Raw genomic sequence first — 27,618 nt, forward strand, 5'->3', positions numbered from 1 at the left:
AAACACGGAATGCAAATAATTACAGAAAACCTGGTATTAATCAAATTTACAAGAACCAGCTGGCTCTACCTGACATCTACTGCTCTATGAGCACGAGAAATTCAAAATTTTCCTACAAAACAGAATTAATATATTGACAGGAGAAGATATCTTGTAATATCATTTTATAACTTCTTAAACAACTTTCTCTAAAATACGTGTTCCTGTAAAACTAGTAAAAACGGGGGTAAATTGTTTTTACATCCAACCCTTCGATCCTTATTCGATTGGATATGTTCATTATTGGATATTTTCATTATTATATGTTCGTTAGAATTGGCAAATAGAACGGCCAATAGAATTTTATTTCTTATTTTTATCCCTCCCCTGTTATCCGAATAAAAATATCGCTCAGCTCTGTCCTAAATGCGTTGCTTACGAGTGCGCACGCGAGCTGCAAGGAGAACGAACGTTTAGCCGGAAATTATAACGGGGTTGCCCTAACGAATCACCCTCTTAAGTTGAAGGTAGTAGCGCGCCGGAGTCGCTTTCACGCCCCCATGAGAATCGCTGTTTTAACGTCGGTCTACCGAGAGAGCCGGTTTAAACATACGGTTATACGTCCATGGATTATTTTATCCTGCGTTGAGGGGTCCATTTAAGCCTGTGCAGACGGATATAAAACCCGCGATTCACTTTTTAAGCCTGCTGATCCCACTTTGCTCGGAAACAAGAGAGGGCTTCGCTGAACCTGCGGTCCGTTGTTACTTCCTGAATTTACGATCCTATTGCTGTACTATATCCTAATTCACAGGTTCATAATAAAAACAACCCGCGTCAATATTTTGTACTTTCAACATAAAATTCACGTGCCTGTTAATCAGAACCTTACAACATACTGAAATCTATATTATAAACAATGATCTACGATGAAAAATTCGAACGTTGATCATAGAAAGCTTTTACAAATATGCTATGTGATGTTGCACTAGCTGTTAACTAGTTTGAAATTTTATCAGCTTTGTTGGCTGACAAAGCTATCGAGGACTTAGAAACAAAACTAACAATGTACGTCGTAGAGCAAGCCATACGATACGAGTTTAATTTAAATATCAGGTGTTTGCGGATTTACTGACCGACCGATCTTACTCGTAAACGATAAGTATGTACAGTGGTGTGAAAAAGTTTACGCAGTTTCATTTTATCTTACAACAAATAAAGAAATGAGAAACATTTAGATATGTAGAGCGATCTTTCATGTATGTTTATCTGATGTTTGTCACACTCGCTCGATACAGCGATCAGCTATAATCGTTTCTAAATGTGTCACACTGCAATATCGATAATTTAATGATAAGTTTAGAATTATGGCAAAATATTGAGATAACGGAAGTGACAGCCCCTAAATACGTGTATGCGTTCCGTGATGAGAACTGAGTTTATCTCAAGGGCGTGGCTCCTTTGTGAACTGGGATTTAATGTCTTTCTTGGGATATCGCGCGATTCTTTATGGGCAATGAAAATTTCATATATCAAGAGATATAGTACACATACATATGAATATTCGAAGCTTGAAATATCTTGCTGATATTTTGAAATAAAAAAAATGTTAAATTCAAACAGATCTACAAAACGGCTAGATTTCTTAGATAATACACATTATTTTACAGTTTTTGTAATTTACAAGCATGTACCAATTTTATACTTTTTTTTACCATATTTTATGTTTGAAGAGAATTGTCTAAATGTTATTAAATAACATTCTAATATACCTACTACATAGTATCTATTTAAAATTTCACGTTCAATTTAATAATAAAAAATGAAATATTTTCTACGTGCATTAGCTTCGGAAGGTAAAACTTGAATTATTACTGTCAATAATTAAAGACGAAAATTAATAGCAATACTCGTAATTAAACGTTAATTGATTACCATTAAACATAACCGCTACGACTAATCCGTTAATCGAGGAAAACGAATTAATTCGTCACTCGCGTTACCAATCTCTTGGACAGAATAATTTCTTTATTTGGAAATCTCCTACATTTTTATATTTCGTTTCATTTCCGTTAACAACAAATTATATCACATTTACGTTTGCAAGGATTAAAATCAATTTAACTAACATTGGTTGAATTCCATTGACTTTTAATTCAGTGATTATACAAACTTGGTAATGCATTAAATTATTAGAAATTAAAATATACAAGTATTTCTTCGCGTTTCATATCTAATTTTATCTACCATTTCTAACACACTTATTGAACATTTACATTTTCATCTGTCGCTTCAATATATCAAATTAAACTTGACTGGCAGACATTATCATTAGCAGCGTTAAAATATGAATTGCAGTAACTCCATTATTTGAATACCCATTATCTAAATGTTCCATTATTGGAATATCGTACTACCTGAACGTTCTATTATATGAATGTCTGTACATGTATCTGGCCTTCGCCGTTTTATTAGCATACGTATTTTAATTATATTATCGTTATTATAATTATTATTACTAATATTGTATATCGATATTAAATATTCTACAATATATGTAAAATTTTAGAAATACCATAGAAATCAGTATCGTGAAAATTTTAATACATTTTATATGTAAAATATATATAATGACTTCAAAGAGGAGACGTATGATACTGTGAAAGCAAAGCAAGACATTTTAAGAGCTAGTAGGAAACGATAAAAATGTCATAGAGGTTGTATAAATATACAACATTGAAATATAAGCATTTTCATCTTTAACCGTTTATGGTACCGAGGGCCGATCATTTAGATGGTTTAAAGTGTAAATAAATGTATTAGATTCAGTAGAATATTTCACATGAAATATTTCCAAAGATAAATCTATAAAATTAAGTAAGGCCGCTACATCAAAATCTTTTCATCTTTCTTTATATGACTTACACAATTATTATTTAGGACACCTGCTGGTTTCATATCGAACGTGACGTATAATCGAACTAGATTAGTTGAAAAATAATTAATAGTTATAAAAAGTATCTATAGGATTTTTGCGGAATAACAGTGAATTATTAATTGTAGTGACGAGCAAACTTGTTCACACAGTTTTTAAAATAAAATAACTTTTTAATAATCGAACCAAACAACTTGATTTTCTCTCTCTTTTTGTTTTCTTCTTTTATTGGAAGTTACAAAGATTATTTATTGGATAACGTATAAAATAATTTTGAAAAAATTGCAATTGGTCGGAATGGCGAAGAAAAAAGTATACATACTGAAGATTCCACAGAAATCGATTAACATTTGTTACGAGCTACAAATATGAAAAATGATGAAAGTCAAAATTTTCACGACTTTCGGTCTAAAATCTACAAATTGTTACATCTTTCCACGCTTTTGACTTCTGAATTGTAAATTATTTGAAAATTTCCGAACAAAAATTATTATTTCCATAGCACGATCATCAAAGTCGGACTCGAAAAGTTAGAAAAACTTTCCTTCGTTGTCCTTTTTAAAAAGAAAATTTCTTTTGTGATAACTTTCACTTTTATTTATTAATAATTAATCAGACAGTGAACAGAAGATTCAATAGATTGAGAATGTTAGAATAATCTCGTTGAATAGTTCAACAGATAATATTTGACATATTAAACAATTTGTGGAAATCCAATATTGCTGATATTATTGTTTCTGCGGTATAAAATAATTATCATAAAAAAATGAATATTTTCTTATAATTCCCTATATCGAACGATCATCCCTATTATTCATATTGTAAACGCAGACAGACTTCTTTTTCGTTTATTATTTTTAGATTCAAATATTTCCAAAGTTGATGTTATTTATTAATATCGTCTACTCATGCAGATTTTATTATCCAGCATACGTTTTAAGCAAATACGTGCTGAATGAGAAAGAAAATCTCGTTGACTTCAATCATTAAAACATAATAAATCCTATTTAGAAACGTTTTTAGCATTTCAATGTCTACACGCATTATTACACAAGGTGGTAAAAAGTAACACAAACGAATAAACGCTAGATGGAAGAGAAGCTTAGAAAACTTTCAAATTAGTTTGACGTTATTACTATTGTTATCCTTTGCGCTCGTATGTTTTATGGCATTACTCGATAAAAATAAAAATTTTGCCTTTACTTTGCCATGCGCAGATCATAAATTTTAACATGCATTTTTAATAAAATTATTAATACGTTAGTAGCGTATACTTTTTCGAACACATCAAGCATCAAGTGAAGTGAATTATTAGAATATGATTCATTCGAAATTTTGTTCTATTTCGGAGCAAATGTAATAATCTTTGACCAACATCTTTGAACGGAGCTGTATATACATATGCAGATTAGATTCTATTAGAAACGAGTTTCAGGTGGTTTGAAGTACAAAGGGAGAGTACAGTTGCTGAAATAATAACATTAAAGCAAATTTCCCAATGGCAGCTGAGAAAAATTGAGAGACAAAAACAGGCACTGAAGAAAATTATTCAATTTTGACTGAAAAGCTTCTCTATTTGTGTACTGTAATACTAATGTACATGTACGTGTCTTTTTCTTATATTATTTGTAATCTATTGTAACGTATAGGGTTGTCCAAAAAGTGTCTTTCTTTTACAGATACGTCTTTTACAGCGGCACATCTTTATACAAACATGAAACCTAATCTGTCGAACGTTGTGATCTTTATTTTGATAGAACAAAATGGATCATATGTAATTCGATAAAATAATATAAAACGGAAAATGTTGTGCATCCATTGTTTCCTTATAAAACGAAAGAAACTTTTCGGACGACCTAATATCTTCACACAATGATAATCAGCATAGACCGTGATGACTCAAATTGACATGAATGTCGGTATTTCACGTGGTGTTTTTTATATTATTTAACCTATGTCGCTAAATCTGTAGATGTAAAGAGAGAACTGTTTAATTTTGCATATTCTTCTGTGGCGTGCAGTAATTTTCTGGCCGGTTTGTTCAGATCTGTACGCATCTACGAAATATTTCCCAATATATTTTTATGATATTCTTCTTTCAAACAAATTATACAGAATTATTCGATTATTCGAAAATCCGTGTTTCGCTTCGGATAATCAAAGTTTTACTATACTTTTCATCAAAATATGTAAAAATACGTATTCTGACCTTGCTCAAACAAGACCAAACGTATACACTCGCGATAGTCGAACGAATTTATTACTCGACCGAATATCTAAAAAAGCAAAGATTTCTGCTCAAAAGTCTTCGGACATCTCTTACGTATCTCTAATAAAACTTTAATATTTAACTTAATAATATTAGATTATGCCTTTTAAACAGTATGAATTGTTTGAATGAATGTTTAATATATCAGTAGCGTACCCTCTCTTTAACATACAAAATATCGATCAGAATGAATTATTAAATTAATTATTAGTATAATTCATCTGTGACGTGAATCAATCTCGTTTCGCTGCCGCAAGGCAAAATTTAATGAAATACATATGCATATTAACATAATTGGTTTATGTTAATAACAATTCGTTTATACAGAGATAAACAAACGTATTCGTATAATTGGAATCTAGAAATATATATTTGTTTATTTATCTATATTATATCTATATTATTATTATAATTGCCTATATTATTAAATATGTTGAGATACACATACATAATTGTGTATTATAACAAATACTATAGCATTACAGAACATTCATATTATCGATAATTGAATATACTTAACAATACAGAAAATCCTTTATTTCTACAATTTCAAACTGTGCGAATACCTTCGCCCCTAGCTGTACGCAATTTTTGTACAATTTTTCAGCAAACCTAGTAATCGCCCTAAGACTTTTGAGCGGTGATTATATCAATTCCAGACGAACGATTAGAAAATACAAAAATATCACGTTGAAAATACACTGCGTTCTATTTTGCGAGCATGTCTCTTGAATTTCCACTGTAACGCCAATTCGTCGGGCAGAAAACGTGTAATTACAGTAAACTGCATGCGGACGACAGAGCGCGCGGTTAATTCGAAAAATTCGGATTTCCCGTGAAACGCTTCGAATGCGCGACGTAAATCAAACGGACGCGACAGCGGAAGCAGAGAAAAGAGAAAGAAGAGAAAAGGTGGGAAGGGGGCGAGAACGCACGCGTGAAAATCAGCATTAATAACCCGGAAATGCACGGGACGCAGGCTGCATTTCATAAATTCTTTCCCAAATATCATCTGTCACCATTTATTTACGCCTCGAGCGTGTTTCAAGAGAACCTTAACGTGGGCAAAACGCACGCGCGTGCGTCCGCTTTGTTCCTGCATTACGTTCTTTAAAGCGCAAATTATACCGCCAGCACCGGCCACGTACAATTTGCAATTAGCATCGAGAACGGGGGAACGACAGCTGGAAAATCCTCGTTTTCGTGAAATTTCGCGCGAGTAGGAAAATCAACGACCGCCCACTCGTTCGCGATAAAAACCGAAACATGTAAATTGTTGTAATGAAAAGAACCGCCTGGTAGTTGGGAAATTGTATCGCTGGTGCGGTGCACGAGGTGTGGCTGGTCTTATTTCGTTAAATGATGCTTGCATATTTTGCAAATAAAAATAGCAAGAGAATTTTGAAAAGAATATAATAAAAATACTAGGTATAATAATGGAATATAATGGATTGATTTTTCGTTCGATAAAGCGTAAAAATAGATCGGCTACATTTACCGGTATATCGCATAGCTTTATTTTAAGATGTTACTTACACGTGGGCCTTCTTGCAAAATTTTCAACCGTATAATATTATTAAACAAATTTTGTACAAGTCTCGAGATACATTTTTATCGGCACACTATACATATCCTTTATTATCTCGTCAAATTTTCTAATTAAACTACCGAATACCTTTGCGTAATATTAACAAGTTTGACAGCAAAACGCTGAACATTTTTCAAACAGATTTTACACATTACAAGCTACTTCGTTAAACCGACTATTTCCAAGTCAACTCGATCTAACATATCGCTCTCACCACTTGAGCTTGCCATGGGAATAAAAAAGACAAAGATAATCGTTTTTCACGATTTGTTGTCTAATAAATTATTCAACGATCTCGACACACAATTATTCATTGCACAACTCCATCTGCTTTAATGCGTTTATCTCGACAAAAATATCAACATTCATTATCCGTCGTTCTACGTTCAGGTTGGCAAATATTGATAGGTCTTATTTCATTTTGTCCTCGAGGATCTGCCCCGACACAGGACGATGTTTAGTAAACCGAATGATAATGATGAATTAAGGAAGGCACTCGAGGATCATTTGTCACGGGACGGAAAACAATAAAGCTCATGGCACAGCTGGAAATTTATCGTTCCCCTAATTGTTCTTCCACGCTACTTTCTGCGGATGCCCAACGTTTCGCCCCTGTGAAAATGAAAACGACAAAAGGGAGCACGAGAAGGACGCGAACCTAAGCGTCGCACCATGGTACGGCCTTTCGTGGCCAAAATCCAATTTTTCAACATCGCATTGAAAAGGTGAATTGTTCTTCTATAAGCTGACGAACCTCAAAAGCTTCGAAATTCACGCGTACTTCTCTTTTCGGACGATTATGCAACCAAATGTACGTAGTATTACGAAAACAAAGTCATGAAATTTTCATATTTTAATTATTCATTGTAGAACATCGGAATACAGTTTTTGTATTACACAGATTTAACGTTTGAACTTCAGTTTTATGAGTATAATTAAACGCAAAATGTTGTATAAACAGGTCGCTTAAAATTTTGTGAAAATGTTTGAATAGAAACAGTAACAACTTACGTTTACTATGCCAGATACACGACAAGTGTTCTTTTCTTCGTTTAATTCAACATAATCGTTAACAGAAATCTGTAACGAGTTTACGATCAACCACCAGCTGTTAATGTTCCATTTCAATAGAAAAAAAATTGGTTTCGTTTCTGTAGGTAAGTTTATTTTGACTTTGTTTCGTCTCGAAGCACCGATTTATGCTTTGAATGAATTCATCGCACATTTTCGCCGTATATGCATAATTTGATATATCTTTGCGTATTTAAAACTCCAATGACGAATTAAAGACGAGATTGCAGCTTTTGTTCACTTTCATTACAACTGTTTAACCCTTTCAAGCCTAAAAAGTCGCCAGTGCTTTTACACATACAATGAGATATATGTAGTCTTATGAAACAATTATCTAAATGTTTAGTATCTTTTGTTTCCAAAGAAAACAAGCTAAGCTTGAACCTTTAAAAAACTAACAGATATATCAATCACCGGTTTCTTTCCAGTTCTCTCAATAGTTTGGGAAAGATCCTTTACTATAATTGTTTTATAATACCTAAAAGATTGAGTGGCGCAGCGAGTTCGCAGAAGGAAGTGTAAAGAATTGATGAGATTTTAAGCGATGAGAGTTCAAAAGAAAGGACAGAATGGCTGAGGATGTCGAACGGAGGAAAAAATAAGAGGCCAGAGATATCTGAGTCAGTTACGGGCGATAGTTAGAATTAGAGCCGCTGTTATTGAGCTTGGGAAGGGAAGGAATAACAGGCAGGAGTAGGCAGATGCAATGGGGCGGGATGGCAATAAATAAGCATCAGTTTTAGCCTCCATGTAATTTTCTCGTTGATTTAATTTTAATTCCGTGAGCCAAACCAACCAAGTTCCTTTTTCAAGGCCGTTGCGCCGAAAAATAAAAATATAACAATAATAATAAAAGATTGATGCTTTTATTCTTGTTACAATACTCGTTGCTACAGTGCTGCACGTAAGAAAATACGTAAGAACGTTGTTTTAATACGTACATATGGAACACAGTGTTAAAACAGTTATTACCATTATGGTGCAAAATACCAAGAGCCGACTAGTGTTAAGAAGGAAGTTCCAGTTAACACCAGAACTACCGATAGTTAACACGAAGCTATTTCTACCAAAACCAGTGAAAATGACTGGTCTTTAACAAATACGTAATAATAGAATATTTGTATATTTATTGATTTATTACTTTCTTACAGAAGGAATACCATGTTATGTGGTACATTTTCGGTATTATTAATCCATTTGGGACCATGATCCCTAAACGAGGGTTGACACATTTGTAAAATTGTTGAGTCATTCATTTTGACTGGTGTGGCATTTTTTAGCAATAGCATCTAGCGATCCAGCGATCGATCTGGAATTTTCCTGACAACTGATATCGCCATATCGAATGATACACAGTAAAAATTTTAAAAACGTGTGGGAAGTTGTACAAAACGAGGAAACTGGTTACTCGGGGTTGCAGGACCTTTTTACACTTTAACAAGTACCAATCATTTTGGCTGGTATTGATATAAATAGCCTTGATACAAAATTATTTTCAGTTTGAATATCATAAAAAAGAAAATAAAATTCATTATATTATTCTTTTGGTTATCGTTGCGAAAGTCATTACATCATTGCGGAAAAAAACTATAACGTGAAGTAGGAATTTTAAAATAAAATTGTAAAACCAGACAATTTGACCGATGTGGTAGTTCTAGTATTAATGAAGCTTTAAATGACTTATGTTTATATAACGTTTTTTTATTGAATTATATCCATAGAATACGCTGGCGAAAGTTGGCTGTTAAACCTTGAAACACTCTGCTGCATTGCAGGTACATTTCAGTTATTTACATATCATAAGCATTTTTTAATTCGTGTACAAAGTTTATAACGATTTATATTCAAATTCGGAAGATTTATGAGAAGAAAATGGTCAAGAGTAATATACAGGGTGTCCTGTATGTAATATGTGGTATAATCCGTTAAGATATGATTTAATTTATACGAAAGATTGATTTGATTTATACGAATGTTTAACAACGAGAACGTGAATTTTACGTACAGATTTCTCTAATATTTAACTCTATGCAGATTCTTACGAACAGACGCCCGATTTTCAACATGAAACTCCTTTCTTTCGTGAACAATAATCGTGCTGTTTTTAACGATTTACGGCAAACAGTCGATACAAAAAAGCTTTTGTATCGAAGAAAAGAAAAATCGATACATAGATGTTTTTAATTCTGAGCAGAAAATGTTATTTCTTCGACAATCGCCAGGCTACTGAACGTTTGCGTTATTGTCCGAGGACAACTTTGTTATTTTCCATCCAACTATCTCCCATTGTGACGTTCACGACACAAACGCAAGGGAAAAAGCGACAAGATTCGTCCGCGAACGAAAGAAGGAAAGTTTTCAATAGGAATTCTATACGCATCGTTCGAAAGAAAAAGGAAATATAAGGTGGATGCTTGTCGCCTTTTGCGCTTCCAAGTTCCTCGAGAAATAGTTTGATAGAAAGTGAGACTTTCTCAAAGGGATTCTTGCGCTCGAACTCGCTTTTTAAACGTTTAAGCGGAAGTACCATTATTTAACTTGTCTAACGTTCAGACTTCTCCAGAACACAGCGCTACTATGATTTACGGTTAGCACAATTAATCCTCAATTACGACTAAATCGTGTATCTCCAAGCAAATTTTATGAACACATCGGTTATATATTAGGTTGTCCGAAAAGTGTCTTTCTTTTACAGACACGTCTTTTACAACGATGCATTTTTATACAAACATGATACCTAATCTGTCGAACGTTGTGATCTTTATTTTGATAGAACAAAATGGATCATACGTAATTCGATAAAATAAAATAAAACGGAAGATGTCGTGCATCTATTATTTCCTTATAAAACGAAAGAAACTTTTCGGACGACCTAATAGATTCAATAGATTCTGGAACGCAGAAACTTGTGATATTTTAGATACACTTGCTGCTTTAAGTTCTCCATAAATGCATAAACATCCACTAATTTGACAAATATATTTTATTAAGTATACTTGATGAAGTATAAATGAAATGTAAAGTAGCTCACAAGAGTATTTGAGATCGGTCAAAGACGATAGTCAGCGAACGTGTTTACCAATAAATGTGCATGAAGTGAATAGCATCACCATAAACTCGTTTAAACGAATTCGTTTTATTTATGAAGGTTTATGCAACTGTGAAGTCCATATGAATACATACAGTGGCTCACGAAAGTATTCGAACGCTTACACTTACAAATTTCAATTAATAAAATGAGGTATAATAAACTAATTTGTTAAAACAATTTGGTATTCATAGCGACGGGAAAGTCTGAAGATTACATCAGTAAAATTTGAAAACAATTCAATAATACAGACAGGAATTATTTATTAGAAACATTCATGATAAATGTCTCACAAAAGTATTCGAACGCTGTAAGAAAATGATAGTTTTTCATCTTCCTTTGCACCAAATGTAAGCATTATTGCTAAATGAAAATATTGTAACGTAAAAGTATTTAAAACGAATACCAAAAAGTCCGAAACAAAGAAATGTGAAAGAGAAATAATATTCTGATTACATGAGGACGGCAAATCATATAACGAGATTGCCAGAATTGTGAAGAGAAGTAAGTCCACGATACATTGTATCATAAAAAAGTGAAAGAGCGAGGGAACACTTGCAAACAAAGCTCGATCAGTTCGAACAAAGAAATTGACTGGAAGAGAGCAGAAAGTTAGCATTCGCGAATTAAAAAAAAAATCCTACTACATCCGCTCCTCAACTCGCAAGTATGGTAGCAAGTATGATATGTTTCATAAAGAAGTTCACCCGGAATTATGTCGGCGAATCTTACGAAACAATGATTTTCATGGCAGAGTACCGCGAAACAAGCCATATATTAATGCGGTAAATCATAAAAAAAGATTGACTTTTGCAAAAATCTGTATTAATAAAGATAATTCTTTTTGGGATAGAGTCATCTTTTAGAATGAGTCAAAGTTTAACATTTTTAGCTCGGATGGTCAAAATTATATTACCAAATACGAAACTGGAAATTCGATATTTACATGAAACAGTGAAACACGGTGGTTGATCGGTTATGGTATGGAGGTGCATGGCTGCTAGTGGCACCGAAAATTTGATATTTATTGACAGAATACTCGATAAATAAAAGTATTTGAATATTTTAAAAAATAACCTTAGAGAAATTTCCCGTGGATTAGAATTATTGGAAGATTTCCACTTCCAACATGATAAATGATAATTGATTCTAAGCATACTGCTAGAATTGCGAATGGATCGTATATAACACACCGCACATGTTAATTACTCCACCGCAAAGTCCAGACATAAATCCGATTGAAAATTTCTGGGCTGAAATCGGAAAAAAATGAAATAAATTTCAGACAATCTCAAAGCAAGTATTGAGAAATAAAATTATAGAAATATGGAACTTCGTTGAGTGTAGTTTTACAAAATCATTGGTTTACGGTATGGAACGTCGATTGAGACACACTATTGCTGCTAAAAGTGGTGCAACAAGATATTAATATTAAATAATTTAATAATATATGTAGCGTTCAAATACTTTTGCGAGTTACTTACAACGCGTGTTTCTAATAAATGTATCATAACTCCTACCTACGTTGTTGAATCCTTTGCAAATTTTACTGACATAATCTTAAGACTTCCATCTTCCTATTGACATCAGCTTGTTTAAGCAAATTACTTTAATGTACGTTATTTCGGTCATTCAAGTTTGCATATGTAAGTGTTCGAATACTTTCCTCAGCCACTGTATATAGCGAATATTAGTGAATTACAGATATCCACGATCTTTTTGCATAAGTTTTCTCCTTCGGTTCACCGAAATGATCTCTGACTATGAAAATCATGTAGGTCAGTCTCGTCCAGTTTAACACTGATAACAGAAATCGAGATAATTAAAAATACGGATACCGAGATCTCACGTAAGTCGATAAAACGCGTAAGATCGGAAATAACCGACGACTGAAGCCTCGGCACAGGAGTAATCGAAGACCCAAACTACACTATAGAAACTTAATTAGGCAAACCTTAATTAGGGAGCCGAGATATAAACGGAGAAAGAAAAAAAATTAAATTAATTAAAAAAATTACTAAAGCACAATAAACAACGAACGAAACATGGAATATGTACTACAAGCAGTTAAACATAGACCAGAAAAATCTGATAACATGTTAAAAGTTTCCTTGAATAATTATGTGGATATTCCAATGGCAAAGAGATTGCCACAAAGTATACAGAGGACGTAGAATGTCTAGCACAGTCAAAAATAGAGAAAATTATTGAAAAATTTAAAGTGCTGAGAAATTACAAAGTTAAACCTACCAATGCTGATCTTCCAACGAGCCCTTCGGCTCCTTCAGAATACTCTGACAGTCGCCAGAGCTCAGCAGACGAATGTACGAACTGAACATAAATACAGCACTGTTCTAAGTAATCTGTAAAGCGAAGCAGAATTTTACTTTGTAAAATTATACTTTGGACGAAAGCTTCTGACAATCACTGTATCTAGTTAAATAATGAATGTGACGAACGTAAGACTATGAGTTTATTATTAATATCGAGCTAATAATTCAAAATTTAATGCAAATTCATTATTAGTTTCATATTAAGACAGTTGAATCACTAAATACAAGCATTTGAATGATATTTAAATTGTTTGATAAAAATATCTAAGAAATGATGTATATAGATATCAACGAGAAGAAGAAGAAATCTTTTTGTAAAAATAAAAGTTTATAAAAGAATTGTACAAATGCATCTGAAAACAGAGATGTAATATTATCTTTTTCATTCTTCTTTATTCTCAAATAAAATTGAAGCTTGCAACATAAAATGTGAAAATATTCATTTTGAATGAAACAAACCTAACTTGTAATATTAATATTAAAAATTATGTTGCACTGAATATAAAATTAGTCTTGAAAATATACTAAACATTTTCAAAAATATTCAAATATAATAACTACTGCCATATGCGATTATTTATGATATAGAAATTATTCTCTGAAAATAATATATAGTATAGTTATAGGGTGTTTGATAAATTTCTTTAACTATATAAAATTTGTATTACTTTTATAAATACTTGATTGCACAACAAAATGAAACTTGTCTTTGTCAATTAAACGAAAAGAAAGTAAGTACAAAATTTACCAAATCCCAAATTTGATCGGATTTGCACAGGATTATAAATTAAAATTACTTTTATACAAAAATCACTCTTTCCACGAAACAACTTTGAATGAAACAAATATGAAAATCAATATGCGAAAATGTTCTAAATGAATATTATTATATTATGAACTTAAATATACGAAAACTAGAATACATATGTATTTAAAGAATAGCTTTTCACGTAAAAGTATATGTGATATATGAACAGAAAGTAATTAGAATTAAATTCTTAGATTTATCGGATCTAACAAGTTTTTGCAAAGTTTATAACATTTTGTAAATATTTACGAGGCAAAAATATAATACTTTCGATCTTGAACCTAAAAGGAGATAAATTCGACTCAACTTATAATTAAAAAAAAAAAAAAAATACGAAGGAAAGAGAAAAAATAAATGACAAATGAAACAAGGTAAATACAAAATCATACTAAATCGAATCGAGAACGTTTGGAGTTTGCAATAACCGCAAATTGAAAAGTAAAAATTACAAATTACGGGCTTGAAACGCGAATTGATAATTAAAAAGCGAAAAATCAAAGAACTGAATCGAATGCAGCTAAAAAAGTATTAATTTCCAACTGGTATCATTGAATCGTAGGAAACATACGAATGTTTGAATTAAATCACTTAATTGTAAAATATTTAATTCTAATTTGTGTCTTATATGATTTTGTATTTTATACGATGAAACACTGTCAATGATATTTCTGACATAAAATACAAAACTAGAGTTAAATGCCTATTATAAAATCGAATAACCAGTCTTAAATGTAACAAGAAAATTATTTTAGTCGCCTGTGATAGCCAGTTGAAGATTCAAATAAGATAAAAATACGAAAATCACATACTAAGAATTATTAAAAATTCAGGGTCGAAGTTCTATTGTACATTAGGGCTTTTAATTATTTTAATTATAAATTTCAAGTTCTCGTTTCGTTAAGAACACGAAGCACGATGGATGCACCGACATTGATAAATGATTTATCGTCATTTTTAGAACCTTGAGAGCGTAGGATAATAAAGAACTCAAGTGGATTATTCGCGCTGTGATTAACAGCGAAAGACTTTTCACCACCGACAGAATCATTAACAGACAGCGAAGATTCATAGCCGAAAAGTCATTCAAACTACGTGATGTCTAATTCGAGAAAGCAATTCCCTTGTTGTATATCTAACAGTTCAACGATAAGCCGGTGATTTAATGCTTCTAATCATAGATGAACGTAGAAGATCTGTAAGAAGAAACAAATGTGTAGTCATTCATCGCGAAGGCTATCCTTATAGTACGAGCTCTTCATACATTAATTCATATGCTTATGCATAGATACCTATTAATTAACGCGTACGTGAACATATAATTTGCGTTTGAAATTTATTAAGCCAGCAGATATCAAATATATCAGGCTATTAACTTATTTGTATTAAGCGAAGGTAAATTTGTTAAATTTGCATTAAGGTTAAATTTGCATTCCACAGAGCATCCATCGCTTCTACAGTCAGTCTGTGATATTTTATCGGAATTGAAATATATCGTAATTCGCATAAAAATAATGGGGGCATGAGCCAATATTTTACTACCACCGAAATTATCTAAAAAGTACAGACCTTTAAACTTACCAATTTTTAACCATTTTTACGATTCCTTCGCAATATCATTTGTTTTTTAATTTCTTTACGAGCAAATTTTTATCTTGTCTTAACTGTACTTTTCTCTTATTCGTAAACTGGTTTTCACAATATAAAAGTTATTAAAAATATCGTTATTTTGTAAATATTCGTTTAATTTGTTTTATTTTATTTCGAAAGGCGTAAAGTAAGTATTGCATTGGAAACTAAGTGATTGCGGATTTTCTCAATACCATGACAACAAAATTCGCAATCACTTAGTTTCCAACCCGATATAAAAAAATGTAAACGAAGAACATTTTGATATTACAATATCTTAGAGATTCTTATAGCAATAAAATGTTCTTCTTTTAGCTGTGAATATTACTCGCTTATGACTAATTAGATATAACAAAGCAACGACAAATTTTTCCTTTTCAATTTCCTTAAATTTATCGTGTTAGAATTTACGCGTGTTAGCAGAGCATTAGAAAAATTTTTAAATAAAAGTATAATAGAAAAGAAGATAACGTAATGGAGAATGAAAACTGACGCGCTTAACATCAATGTTAAATCACTTTTACGTTACATGCATAAGCACACGGCAAAAAATCATTTTGTATTTTCTGAAAAAGTGTAAACTGTAAATGCGCGATAAGAAATACTTTTCCATTGGTATACGAGGAAATAAAACGTTTGTCGTATAACAAAACGCCGATCATGTTTAAAAGCTTTTTCTGAAACGAGCTTACTTTTCAGCAAATAAAATATCACGCGTTTCCAATAGTGAGAACGAAATGAAAAATTTTCCCCTATTTTTAAACTCAATTTCGACATTTTCACAACTTTCACGCGAACATGCAACATATATATGCAATTTATCAACCACGACGATTCGTCATTGGAATTGCTTTGAAAGAAAAAGTGAAGGAAACTACGAATATTATTCATTGTTATCTATAAAAAAAAAAAAAAAAAGAAATTTAAAAATATCTTCTGGAAAATTGATACTTTCTAAATTAATCCACTTTTATCGTACGTGATTAATATGCGAAACTACATGCTCCGAATGAACCATCGATCATTCTGAATAAACATCGAAGTCCAAATGGAATTAGAAACTAATACGCGATTATGATTAATACCACTAAATATGATGCAATTCGAGGAAACCCATATTATCTAATTAAGTCACGCATAACTTTATGATGGATTACATTTATAACTAATATATATTAACTAGGATCATTTTTAATTCTATTCAAACGTAGCATTGTGCGAAAGATTCGCTTTATATTTTACAAGAATTTTCACCTTACATTTTACTATTTCAAAAGCGACATGTAACAGAATTTTGATTAACGTCGGGTGTAAGGGCATAGCAAGCAAACGAAAGCAGCACGATAAAAAAATATCGTTGTACATATAGTTACTATGTATATGGTATTACTTTAAATTCTTGAAAATATTTTTCAAACAGCAAGTGAAGAATTTCTCGAAATAGGCAGTTCCGCGCGACACTGTACCACAAGATTCCAATCGTATAAACATGCCAAACCTTCGCACACTATTTCCAGCTACATACAAATATTTGAGTTTAGGTATCGGTATTGGATTCTGTGATATCTATCAAGAAGAAATTTTCTTTATAAATAAAACCTACGTATGTGTATGTGTTTGCACATATATAGGTAAATAGATATTATACCTAAAAATGTAAATAAAAGTATGCCGGAAAAAAACGAATATCTGCAGGGAAATGTGAAATACGCGGTAATTGAGGATACGCTGCAACGATAAAATTGCAATGACCTATAAACATTTTTCCTGTATTAATTATAAGTAATTGATAAGAAACCTTTATCGGTTAAAATAAATTTATAATTTCATGTTGTATTTATAGTTCCATATCACATGATGGGAACATGTGCAAATTTGCTGCAGAACTACTGTTCCATGTTTTGTTAGTTTTTCAGTAACTTTGCTTTTAAAGATCAGAATACCGTTTCAAAATTACATTTAATTTCGGCTATATTCGTTAAATTCTTTTCGGCTAATGGCTCTCTCGAAACGGCTAATAACATTTGCTTAATCTGATAATTTGTATGTTTCAGTAAATTCAAACACGCAGTACATATACTTTCGCGTGATCTGTTAGAAAAATCATGCGAAATATGCAAAACTATGTGAAATAGATAAGTGGGTAAAATTTCATTTTATTACTAATCTTCCATAAAAGTATGGTTGTATATAAATAAACGTACAGAATGTATTTGGAAACTTGCAGCAAGTAGTAAGATTCATACAATGGTAATCCCTACATAACGAACCAGCTAGATGCAGCAATTAAAAACAAATTTGTCGAACGAATCAACGTTGTTTCTCAACAAGACAAACACGCTACATCTCGTGCATTGATGAAGAGCCAACAAGGATTTCCGATCTTTGGCTTCGGCGAATCTATTCACTGAACGTAATACAGCTCGACTATCGTTCATCCCGGTTTTTGCTAAACTTCAGTAGCCACTGGATACTCACGGTGTACACTGAATATCTCACTAAGCTATTTAGAAAAATGTACTATGAAAAAGCGGACCTCGAAGAAAGAGAATCTTGAAAACGAAAAATCACGGAAATGAGATATTGATTATACCAAACTTAAGGACGTTTATTTAACACAGGAATTTCGTTATTGTTATCACTTTTATTATACTTTGCGCAATCATCCACGAATATTAATTAAATTCACGCAATAAAGACATCGGATATTCTACAGTATTAAGCTACCAGTTGCCAAAGAAGTAAAGAGCTTACATACATTAAAACGCCGAAATTGATCGTTTCTTTAGCTTTTTATATATATTATTGAGTTGGCAACTAAGTGATTGCGGATTTTATCAATAGGTGGTATTAGTTGCCAAACCAATGTATGTTAGGTAATTTCTTTAATAGCTTTTCGAACGCTGAGAACAATCTTACGAAAGGAATTCACCGCGTAATAAAGTTACAGAAGAATCATTGGCAAGATGATGGGTGCGGGAATTCGCTAAAGACAGAGAAACTATACGCGATCGTAAACATTCGGTTCGTCCGCCTCTCGTTACGGAGGAGTTGAAGAACGCGTCTGCGATTTCGTTGAAAATGATAAACGCATCGAATAAACCAGATTGCCATTTTTTGCAAAACTTGAGGAGTTGTTTCGTCGATAACGCTTCGCAAGAAACGATGATTTAAAAAACTACGTAAGACAATGGTTGCATGAACTGGCGAGTGTATGACAAAGTTATAGAAAAACTCGTATAACGTTAGAATGGGTGTTCAAATAGGGCTGATGATTGTATTGGAAAATAACTTAGTACATACGCTAAAGTTATAAATAAAGAAAATGCATTTTGAAAATAGAAATTTGCATTCTTATTGTTTCAAAACGGGTACCACTTACTGAGAGACCTTCGAGATACTAAAGATAGCTAATGAATTAAGAATTCTGCACGAGCATGTTATTTATAAAATTGCCATAAATTTCGTTGGAAATTTCCTAATAAACGCTCCGATATTACGCAACATACGAAGAAGGCATATATACCGGGTGTGACGACATAAAAGATAAAATTATGAACAGCCATACATTTAATGAAGATGACTGCGCGAATAAACTGAACATTCTAATTCGCCCTATATAGAAAATTTGATCTTCAGCTAATAATGGCGCAAATGCATCAACAATACATTTATAAATTTGTATTTACACGTTTACCAGGGATATTTAACCCGAGTGGGAGCAAAATTGATAACAAAAGATTAGCCTCGATTACCCGTACACGTTATGAATCGTTGATTCCTCGATCATGGTTCGACAGTCATTAAAATGCGCGCAAAGTTACAGCTAAAATATTAATAACACGTACTAAATATACAGCCGAGTGATTAAAACCTTTGGGTTTATTAATAATTCAACAGAGATACGTCATTAACGTAATAATTTCGTAACAGGACCAGCTTATTTTGCAGAACACTAATTTCTCGACGATATTTCTATTTCAGAATATATTTACATTATTTATTCGTTAATAAGTTGATAATATTAAATTTCTTTAAATCTAAACCCAGACTAGCGATATAATGATCTTTAAGACGCGTTTGTCTGGAGGTAATTGTGATTTATCTGCAAGTGATTTACATTAATATTTCAATAATTTTTCTTGATACAGCAATAAACGCTTGAACTATGTTCGTCATCGGTTTAAGCAAAAAGACACAAGTATCGATTGATCGACAAATTTGTAGTATAATAAGACTTTCTCAATGTCTTCTAAAAAACGAAATCAAAGAAACAACGTAGAATAAGAAATAATTACTATGTAAAATGACACAAGCTAATATAAAAATTATCTACAAAACCTTTTTTGATATCGATTTTCATAACTCGTGTGCACGATCATTTTACCAATAAAAAACCAATAAAACCAAAAAAAAAAGATTAATAATTGACAATTGAAGTCCCACGCAATTGTCACGTAATTTTTAAAGTGAAAAACACAAGATTCGGTCTGAAGTCAAGTTTATTTTTCACAGTTAGGTTTTGCTACAAAAAGATCGGAAGAAGAACTGTTTGGTCCTGGCTCGTACCATCAGGGAAGAAAGCTCGGTGTGGGTGTGCCCTTTTGAACTCAGAACGCGGATTCGTCGTCCGCACTTTTCGATAGAAAAGTGAGGGTAATGATCCGCGATGCCCATTGGCTAATGAATGATAAAGAAAACCAGATATGGGCATCTTTGTTCCTGGGAAAAGTTTGTTATCTCGCCAGACACCCGCTTTCTCCGTAATAGTTAAGAGCGTGCAACAAATATGCGGACCATCTGTAAACCGAAAATGTTTATGTGAAGAGAAATGAAACAGAACAGATTCGGTTTACGGTGTCTCCTTAGGCCTGTTGAGGGTTAGCGCTAACAATGGGTAGTCCTTAACGCCCAGACTATGAGGAATCTCGCAAGGGCCATAGCATCTAGCGTAGCACGTGCTAAACAAAAATTTGATCCGTGACACAATCACGTACTTGGCAATCCAATATATTCGATTTGAGTAAAAATGTATATTCTATACGTATATTAAAAATTAATAGGTACTTTGTGCAAAGAGCTAAGAAACACAGTGGTGCAGGTTAATCCACTGTTATCTTTAATAAAATAGCGTTCTGCGTTTGTTATTACAAAAATGTAATTATATTTTTCGAACTATGGAAACGTATCCCGCCAAAGAATAGCGTTGTAACTTAATTAATTACGAAACTTTCATGATAAAATGGTGCCTGGTGAGATGATGATTTTAAAAGTTGAAATGCTAACTGACTAAAGTAACTAAATTAAAATGCTCGATATCTTGACCTACACTGCTATAATATTCAACCCGCGTTACGCACCCCAATACCTTGATTTAATTAGAAACAAATTTGTAAAAGAATGCAAAATTTAAAATATTCAATGTTGGAAACTTTAATACCCAACCGAATAAGTATCCGATATCCAAACAAAAAAATATTTCGTACGAGCAAATTTTAGCCCACACTTTTAACCTGCGCTGGACAAATCAAATATTAATTGAACTTGAGTCGCAACGCGTGCATACTGGGCGAGCCCCGAATTAAATTCCGTGGGAAAAGGAAGGGAACTACGGTGAAATTTTATCCCCGCACACTTTCAACTTGTTTCCACTGGCCGAATCGTCCCGTTTAAGAGTTGCATCGTGAATTCCACGTGCCAATCCGCATTCGTTTGAAACAGTGATACACTTTCGTGAATAATATATAACCGTATGCTGCGCTGCAACACGCGTGTTTGCGTAGCCGGCGATAAGCATAAAAGCAAGTTTGATACGAGTGATGTTGGTAATCAATCGGAAATTGCTAACAAAGTTTCAATGGGAACGTAAGGTGCGCCGAATCGAAACCGAAACATTTCTCTACTCGTATCGAAACACGTTGAACGTTTCTAACCGGAATGTTCTTTGCTTAACGACGCGAAAAATGATTAATTAAAACTAGTAATCAAAGTTATTAATTGAATGATTTCCCTGCAAGCAAAAGCACGATAAGCGAAATTTCTTATTTTTTGAAGCGGGCAATTTTAAAATCCGCTACATTATCCATCTATCTCATATTAGCAAAATTATCTGTACGTTGTATTTCACTTTCGAGTTAAATGTGTGTTCCGTTCAAAGTTTTCAAAATATTGCTCGTTACGATATTACGATATTAAATATATCGAAATATTGTCTGCCTTAATCGCTAATCACACCTTTGGTTTCTATAAAACTTCTTCAATTCGTCAACTATTTTTAAAAGACTTAGAATCTTGGCTCTGACAGCCTATTTCAATTTTCTTGCAGGCTATTTTAATCATAAATAAATAATACGTATTCTATTACAAAGGAGTGGTACTATGAGTAAAATTGCAAAAAGTGTAACCTACTTATACAGCTTAATTTCGTTTTTCTTTTTTTTTTTTTTTTTGTATCGTGACAAATAAGAGAATAATTCAGAAAATAATTAGGTGAGACACTCTGTACAGTATAATTGAATTAATAGGCTTTTTGAATATGATTTAAAAAATAAAAAATACTAACTGCTGTATATAAACTATTTGGTACTAACATAATAACATGTGTATGAATTATTAGGATAATAATGTAAAGTTGTAAGCGTCTTAAGATAAGTCGTATCGAATTAAGTATGTTCTGTACACCACAAATTTGGGCTACCACTTTTGCCCAGTTTTATAAAATGATTTATGCAAAAAGAACGTTATTTCATAAAAATCTAGAGATGCATAAATTTTCATCGATCGAAAACAAATCTGTCTGTAAGAATTTCATTTATTTATTATTTCTTATATAGCACTGCACATGTATATTATAATTTGTACATTGTTATTTATTTTTAATATTATCCAAGGATACAACATAAATCACAAGTAACGATACGCAATTCCTTTTCATTTAACTTAACAAACCAATTACTATTTTAAATTACTTTCACGATGAAATTGTACAAACATTTAATTTTCAACCTCTTCATAGACGATGGGAATTATGTTTCCTGTCAATTAAATTCACATATATAAATAATACAAAAATATATTTCTATTTCTGCAGCTTGATCCAGTGAATACAACCAGCGGAAATCGTAGCACCTACTACATACATGCTCCCATTTGTAAGGGATGATACAAAGAAGAAATACATTGATTTCTATTTTAAAAAACGTCTACTAAAAGGATATTATGTAGTTAACTAAGTTCTATTTAATATCTCGTATACTAGAATTTTTGTTTTGACACAAAAATGATTATATATATATATATATATATATTATGAATAGAATTTATATTTTTGTGACAAAATAAAAATTCTAGTAGACAAGATATTAAATAGAACACAGTTACTTACATATATACTATATATGTATATTACTATATATAATATTTCTATATATAACTACATATAATGTATAGTATAGTATTTAGTATATATGTATATTTAATATATAATGCCCAGTATAAATCAAATTAATAAAATTAATAATATAATATGTATATAAATTGATTTTCTTCTTGACTGTTGACTTTTCACAAGATCTATAAAAAACGCTATTACTTTCTTACCTATATGACACTGATAAAATACAACAGAGTATAGTAATGGCTGAAGCACAAAAATGTTGAAAGACGTAGACACATAAATATATAGTTTTTAACACGGGGTTATAGAAAATTCAACAAAGCTCGCTTAACTGTACACAAGGAGCTGTGAATCAATATGTTAGAGGAGTTAGTGCGCGTGAAATTGGAAATCAAAATACGTATTTTCTACGTAATCTTTTAAATGAATCGATGAAAATTTATTTTGCAACAAATAATAAAAAGAAACGCAATTGTTTCGGACTATACATTAACGCGCGTAGAATAAATGTTTTGTAATAAATGTGCTTTCTTTCTTTGTTTTGTTTTTTACAGGAAAATTTCCCAAAAACCTTAACGTTCATGTAAAATATCTTATGTTCTATGTATTTCTTATTTGAGACCTATTTTTAGACAAGTTGATATTCGAAACTAGAACTTGGTGTTCAAAATATTACCCGCATATTTAACTCGCATATCTAACTCTTATATACATAAATATTTTCCAACAAATGCAATTTAAAAGAAAAAATGTAAAACGACTACTGAATATGAAATTTTGTTACTTGGATTATTTTTTCGTTACTTTGTCGCAAGTTGAAATTTTGTTATTTTTGTTGCAAATAAAACATTCAATGTAAAGTATATGTTTTCTATAGTAAACGTATTTTTATAAAAGTTTCCATGAAAACGCATTATAAAACTATTATTATCTACATAAGTAAATGAATAATTTTTCATCGGACGTTCCTGATTCCTTAAAATATTTCAAACCCAACAAATTATTTGTATCACAAAATCTACAAGATATTTACCTCAATTTGCAATTTATATAAGCTATAACTCTATTTATTTTAGATTAGTTTGAACTCGTTTCTGAATTTGTTAATTTTAAAACGTCTATAGTCTCACCATTAAATTGTCTATTTGATCCAAGATATTGCTTGTACAAAATAATGAAAAAATATTAAAAAACCTATTCATGACATTGTGTATAAATAATAGCGTATGAAAATATAAAATTCCTTTTTATCTTTGCTACAAACATTTATGATAAAAAGTACTGAGAAAGTAGCATAACCATCTTGTATAATAAAATATATAAATAAATCAAACTAATATAATTATTTATAATAAACTTATGGTATTGAAACTATAATATATTAATAACATATATATTTATCGATACATAGAAAATTTATCTACATTGAAATTATATCAAAGTGATATTAGCTATTAACATTAATATTCATAAAGAATATTGATATTATCAAGTAGTAACATCTGAACTACTGCAAAATTATATTTGAATTATCGTAAATAATATTTTAAATTAGATGTTGCTGTCTAATACTAATACATGAAAAAAAAACAACTATTCTATGTAATTCTTCGATTAAGGTTCTTTAGATTTTATAGTTACCACAGGCTACTTAACGTAACTAAAACAGGATAACTAAGATCCTGAAAACGGTTTAACATTCAACAAAATCTCTAAAGCGTTACTTTGAAGGATTTTTCAACGACGAAACTCGAAATAGTTAAATTATCTATTCAAATTAAATCTATCTTTCAACCAAGTACATAATAAGATTTTATTTTCTCATATTTATATAAAATTTTTCTTTACAATAAATTATAGGAACTTTGTATATCATATGTTCTCATATTAACAATTTAAATTTAACACGAAATTTTTCCTCACCATTGTATTCTCCCAATTATCGTCTAAATAGGTTTTAACTTTACTAGACAATTTAACAATTATCTATTACTTACCAAATATTGTATATAAATAATAAAATAAACATAATGTAGTTTCAGTTTATTTAAAAAATAAAAGTAAGATAATAAATCTGAGATAAAAAATTATACTGTTCTATTGAGCATATATATAGAGTAATATGTATATGATATGATCTAATAAAATAGAAAACTGATTGAACAATAATTAGAATGACTCATCCAATTTCTCAATGATTTTCATTAAACTATTAAATGATGAATTTCACTCTGTTCAGTACCACTATATTAAATGCGGAGCATCAACCTCATTTCCAGCATTTAATTAATTCGCCAAAATTATCTAGAAATCTAATGAACTTCTAATTATAGGTATCCTAATTACGACGCATTATTGTACGTCATTTCTTTACGATATAATAAATGTTCGTCCATTACACTAAACATTAAATTGTCCATTACAGAAATTTCTATCTGACTTCAACTTTAAAATTAATATGTTGAAAATATTTTTAACTTTTAAATGGAACTTATCCAATTACAGTGTAGAATTTAAAAAATTGAGATTACACAAGCAAATGAATCAAGAAGATTTTTTATATGGCCCAAGAAGGGACATCGAGAGTGCCTGTTTGCACGTAATTAAAAAGTCTACAAGCATCTTTATCTTCTATTTAATAATTTCAATTACACGATATGAACAAAATTGTTAAATAAAAATTAAATAAAGCTACATTGATTTTGATTACGATTTTTAATGTTTGTAATTAATATTTGTAGTTTTCATTCATTTCTTCTTTAATTAATAATCTAATATAATTTCGTTTATATTTTTTTAAGTCATTCAGAATTCATGATATATTTTAAATATAAATTCATGAATTTTCTCCCCATATTTTGTTACTTACCAAAATATTAATTATAATTCCATTTATACTTTTCCAATTTTTATAATTCGTTTCATAAAATATTTCAAATAATATACAAATAGAAAATCTTCACACGTCTCTAATTCCTTTTTGTTTAAAAATACCTTTCAACTACATTTTAAATGAATGGGACACGGTTGATAATTATGCACGAGGTCGGCAAGATCGTTCGATTAAATTAAAATTTGTCCTGGCCACTCTTGCCATTCATTAGGTGGTATACACACACGTACATAAGTATGTCAACAGTATGTTGACTTCCGTTGTCACAATGTATATAATCAAAAATTGGTATCTGAACTGCACGCGGTCTACACAAAAATTTGTTATTGCCTGTTACGTCTTTTTAATTGATTTGTATTAATATATGTCTTGTTTTTCCCGTTAATATATCGTCACGATAAGTGAAACTAATAAATTAAAAATAATATACAAATTTTTTATTTATTTTCTACGATGTATAACATTCTATGATTCTATCGGATACTATGTAAACAATAAGCAATATTATTAAATGAAAACTGCCACATAATTTTTTATGACTAAAATACAGCCTTCGTTTCGTATTTTTAATAAAAATGACATCACCTATATTCCAATTAGAATTATTTCAATTTTTAAACGTACGAAATTATAACAGTGATTCGTGCAAGAAAATTTATCCAACAATTTCTAATCACAAAGAAAATAATTTTAAAACAAATTCCAATCGATATTTACACTTAACCTACTAAAATCGCAAAGGAGAATCAATTTCTAATTCGAAAATATCAAAGCGAATTGTTAATCGATTCGAATGACAGGAGATTAAAACTATGGACATCCGAATCGTGACACACATGTACGAATCCACGAGACAACCTTTCGTCTTCGTATATCGGTTAATCGTGACAGAAATTGAACTGCCAAATACATTAACCTTTATAGGAAAGTGTTTGGCACGAGTTCGAATTACGTCCCGGTAATCACATTTCGCGGAATGACATCGACAAATAAAATTCAAAAATTACTCACCATTACGCAGCAACACTCTCCAGCTGGCCCGCATTTCCCGTATTCAATCGGTGTACCGGCATCTTTTTGACAGTCGTCGTTACTCGTGATCTTTTAGCTCATTGCTTCATCGCGATCGCATTGACGGTCGCCTCGTCGTAAACAAAAAATATAACAACACCGACAAGCGACGATTCACCGAGACCAGGGACCTTGTTCCCTACGAATTGACGCGAACGAACCCGCGCGAGGAAACACAACCGAATGCGAAAGCGGACGTACTAGGACAACGTCCTCGACTTGCCTGTCCTCAACTTGAGGGCGCCGCGACGCTTATCGCGTTGTAAACGGTCGCCCACTGGCGCATACTCCTAGGGCGAGTGCATCGATCGAAGCACCCTCTACTACCCAGCCTCCTTATTGGTCGATCATCGATGCGCGCGCAACTGTGAACGTGAGATATTTTTTGCGCATGCGTACTCGCGCGGGGGAAAAAGGGCGCGGAAGCACCCTCGCGCGATATATTTTTAACTTTTATATTTTAATACCATTGAATCATGTCAAATCAGCCGATAATTTATATCGATGTAAGAAAAAGAAATGAGAAATCTGTTTTCAAATAGTAGAAGGATGATGTTCCAC

At 31.6% G+C, this 27,618-nt stretch overlaps 1 protein-coding gene across 2 annotated transcripts in view; it reads right to left on the bottom strand.

Annotated features, from left to right (window-relative positions):
• Positions 1-27,339, bottom strand: part of LOC139998082 (uncharacterized) — a 130,858-nt gene extending 103,519 nt beyond the window's left edge. For both annotated transcript variants that reach the window (XM_072022337.1, XM_072022338.1), the window contains exon 1: positions 26,998-27,339. In XM_072022337.1, coding sequence (XP_071878438.1) covers positions 26,998-27,000 — 3 coding nt within the window. In that variant the 5' untranslated portion in view covers positions 27,001-27,339. The remainder of the gene's footprint in view (positions 1-26,997) is intronic.
• Between the last annotated feature and the right edge of the window lie 279 nt (positions 27,340-27,618).

This window comes from Bombus fervidus, chromosome 2 (genome assembly GCF_041682495.2).
Source record: "Bombus fervidus isolate BK054 chromosome 2, iyBomFerv1, whole genome shotgun sequence".
Lineage (NCBI taxonomy): Eukaryota > Metazoa > Arthropoda > Insecta > Hymenoptera > Apidae > Bombus > Bombus fervidus.